Genomic DNA, 3,102 nt, shown 5'->3' on the forward strand with positions numbered 1-3,102 from the left:
TCCTTAGTCTTTTCATACCTGGAAGGTATGCAAAGAATCCCAGTAATCTATTTGCAATTGAAGCGGGACATCGGTGTGTTAATATTCGGTAGTTTGAATGTTTTTGAATTTGAGAGGAATTTTGCAAAAAAATAATTGTTATATTTGTAAAAAGAATTTTGTTAAGAATTTCTTTTATTAAGTGATGATAGTTTGACACTTTTAATTTTTATTACATCTTTAAATTATAATTCTATAAAGTATTATTTTATTAGAACATTTTATTGATATTTATTATTATTATTATTTAATATAATATTTTATTAATAATAGTGGTGAATATAGATAAAAAGTGGTGTAAAATGATTATTATTTTTACTTCAATAGGCCCATTGGGCATGTCACTGGCAGCTCTTTTAGGAGGAGGCATAGTTTAGGAGAACCCGAAACGACAGTGTACACACAAACGCGTTCGTGGCCATTGATTAATTAATTTAAGAGAATTAACAACAGCAATTAACAGCATTTCACAAAGAAAGCAAGAATTAAGAAACACAATAGAGAGACGATAAACTAAAAATGAGGAGGAGCATGCATGACACAGTAATAAGTTAGTGCAGCAATCATAACAAAGAACGCTGTTACGATTAAGCAAGGCCATCTTCGGTGGTTGGAAGCGACGGCGAAAGCGAATTGCGTGACCGTGCCTCATCATAATCCTCTCCCAGAGGAGACTGTTCCACCCTCAGATCCTCAACCATCTTCACAACCTCCATCATACTCGGCCTCTTCTCCGGTTGCGCCGCCACGCACGCCACTCCCACGTGCAACATCGCCACCAACTCCTCCTCGATGTTCTTGTACCGCAACAACTCCTCGTCGAACACCTCAGCAGTCCATTCCTCCTTCACCACCGACCGAACCCACTTCGGAAGATCCACCTCACCCTCATCCTCCACGCGTGGACGCGCCGCGGAACTAGGGTACTCAGTGGACGGCGCCCTTCCAGTCAACACCTCCAATACCAACACCCCGAAAGCGTACACGTCAGCCTCCTGCGACAGCCTCTTCACTTCAACCTGTTCCGGCGCTCTATACCCTCCCAACCGCGCGATCGCGTGAACCGGGTTCAACAGCAGCGATAACCCGAAGTCGGAGATCAAAGCGACGCCGTTTTTGTCGAGAAGCACGTTGGAGGATTTGACGTTCCCGTGGGGTATCTTGGACGCGTTGTACTCTGCATGAATCCTAGCCAACCCTCTGGCCGCACCTAACACCAAGGTTATTCTCGTTGTCCAATCCAATGGAATCCTTCCAGGTCCACGGTTACCTATTTCATTAACATCGAATCGTTAAATTTCAACTAACCCTAATAAAGTACAGTATAATAGAGGAATAAACTAACCATGAAGAAGAGCATGCAAGCTTCCATTGGGGAGATAATCATACACAAGAAGCTTTTCTTCCTTTGCATAGTAATAGGCTCGGAGTCTGACAATGTTGGGGTGTTTGAGCTTCCCTACAACGTCCATGTACTGTTCAAACTCGTTTCTCTCGCAGGGGTTTGCGTCTTTCAGTCTCTTCACTGCGACGGTGCAGCCATCGTCGAGCACCGCTCTGTAAACCGTTCCCAAGCACCCTTTTCCCAGCATCTCCGCCGATGCTCGAAGCAGATCCTCCAACTCAAACTGGTTCCTCCTATCGAAAAACACCAGCTTGCTTCGTTCCGTCTCAGTGTTCGTCCCATCGCTATCTCTATCGAAATTCCCACCATTTCCATAAACCTTCTTCTCGCTCCCAGAACTACTCCCACTCTTCCGTTTCCCACTCTCGCTCCCCGCTGCCGATCCATAGCCTCCCCCTCCCCTCGCGCAGCAGTGCGCCACCACAAATGAAATCGCCACTAGCACCGCCACGCAAACCGCCACTACAATGGCCACAATGACACCCGCCCTCAGACCTTTCTTCTTCGGAGTGTCAGAGAGAGTCACACTGCTTGTTTGAGGGAACGAACTCGGTTTTGAAGGAACGGTTATTGTGGTCTCCGTGTCTGGTTCGATTTCGGAACATTTGGGCAACGGGGTGGACCCACATAGACCATGGTTTCCGGAGAAGCTGGTGTTGCCGAATTTTGAAAGCATAGAATCGGGAACGTGGCCACGAAGTTCATTGTTGGTTACGTTGAGTTGGGTGAGGTTGAGGAGGGAAGCGGAGATGTCGGGGACGTGGCCGGACAGGGCGTTGTTCTGCAACCGAAGAGTGAGAAGGTGGGTTAGTTTGGCGACTTGGTTGGGGATTGGACCGCGGATGTTGTTGTCGGAGATGTCAAGACGGAGAAGGAGGCGGAGGGAAGATATCTGCCGCGGAATCTCGCCGGAGAAGTCATTGTGGGAGAGATAGAGGAGTTCGAGGGCGGTGCAGTTTAAGAGGGGGTAAAAGGTACCGTTTAAGCGGTTTTCGTGGAGGTCGAGGAAGCGGAGGTACACCAGTGAGGAGAGAGAATCAATTGGACCACGGAGGTTGAGGGAAGGGAGGGAGAGGCCCACCACTCTGCCGTTTGGGGAGCAATCGACGCCGAGCCACGCGGCGGAGCAGGCGTCGGCTCCGGTCCAGTTGGAGAGAAGGTTGCCGTGGGTGTCGGTTTGGAGGCGGAATTGGGTAAGGGCGAGTGTATCATTTTGCCATGCACTCTCTGCAACACAGAAGATGGTGAAGGCCAATGCCAATGGCAACAATGGCAGTGACAGGTTTATGGAAGAAGGGTGTTTCATGTTATGGTGTGGGAAGGGGGCAAGAATGGCTATGCTGGTGTTTTTAATTTGAAAAGAAGGTTGGGATTTCAGATGGAGTGAGAAGGAAAACGTGGCATGATTGGAGAGAGCGAGTGATCGAAGAAAAGTGTTGCAGTTATCATAAGTCCTTGAGAGGTAATTAGGACTAATGTGATGATTAAAGTTTGTGGGATTTGGAAAGGGTGGTACCGTTTATGATTGCTGTTGTCGCTTACTCACAAGATATGGAGGGTGTTCCTAATTAATGCTTTTTTCTTTTGCTTGGCTTATTACGCTAAAGAGAAGAAGAAAACATGGTTCCTTTGCAGACAAATGTACAATGTTAATAGTG

At 47.3% G+C, this 3,102-nt stretch overlaps 1 protein-coding gene across 1 annotated transcript; it reads right to left on the reverse strand.

The window, feature by feature from the left end:
* Positions 1 to 436: 436 nt before the first annotated feature.
* LOC124843902 (leucine-rich repeat receptor-like protein kinase PXC1) lies at positions 437 to 2,865 on the reverse strand. Its single transcript, XM_088115018.1, has 2 exons — positions 1,385 to 2,865; positions 437 to 1,309 (listed from the first exon to the last, which is right to left on the reverse strand). The coding sequence occupies exons 1-2, from the start codon at positions 2,748 to 2,750 to the stop codon at positions 627 to 629; spliced, it is 2,049 nt and encodes a 682-aa protein (XP_087971144.1). The 5' UTR covers positions 2,751 to 2,865; the 3' UTR covers positions 437 to 626.
* Positions 2,866 to 3,102: the final 237 nt, after the last annotated feature.

The sequence above is a fragment of the Vigna umbellata genome, chromosome 5, assembly GCF_029865625.1.
Source record: "Vigna umbellata cultivar VRB3 chromosome 5, Vumbellata_1.0, whole genome shotgun sequence".
NCBI classification, from domain to species: domain Eukaryota; kingdom Viridiplantae; phylum Streptophyta; class Magnoliopsida; order Fabales; family Fabaceae; genus Vigna; species Vigna umbellata.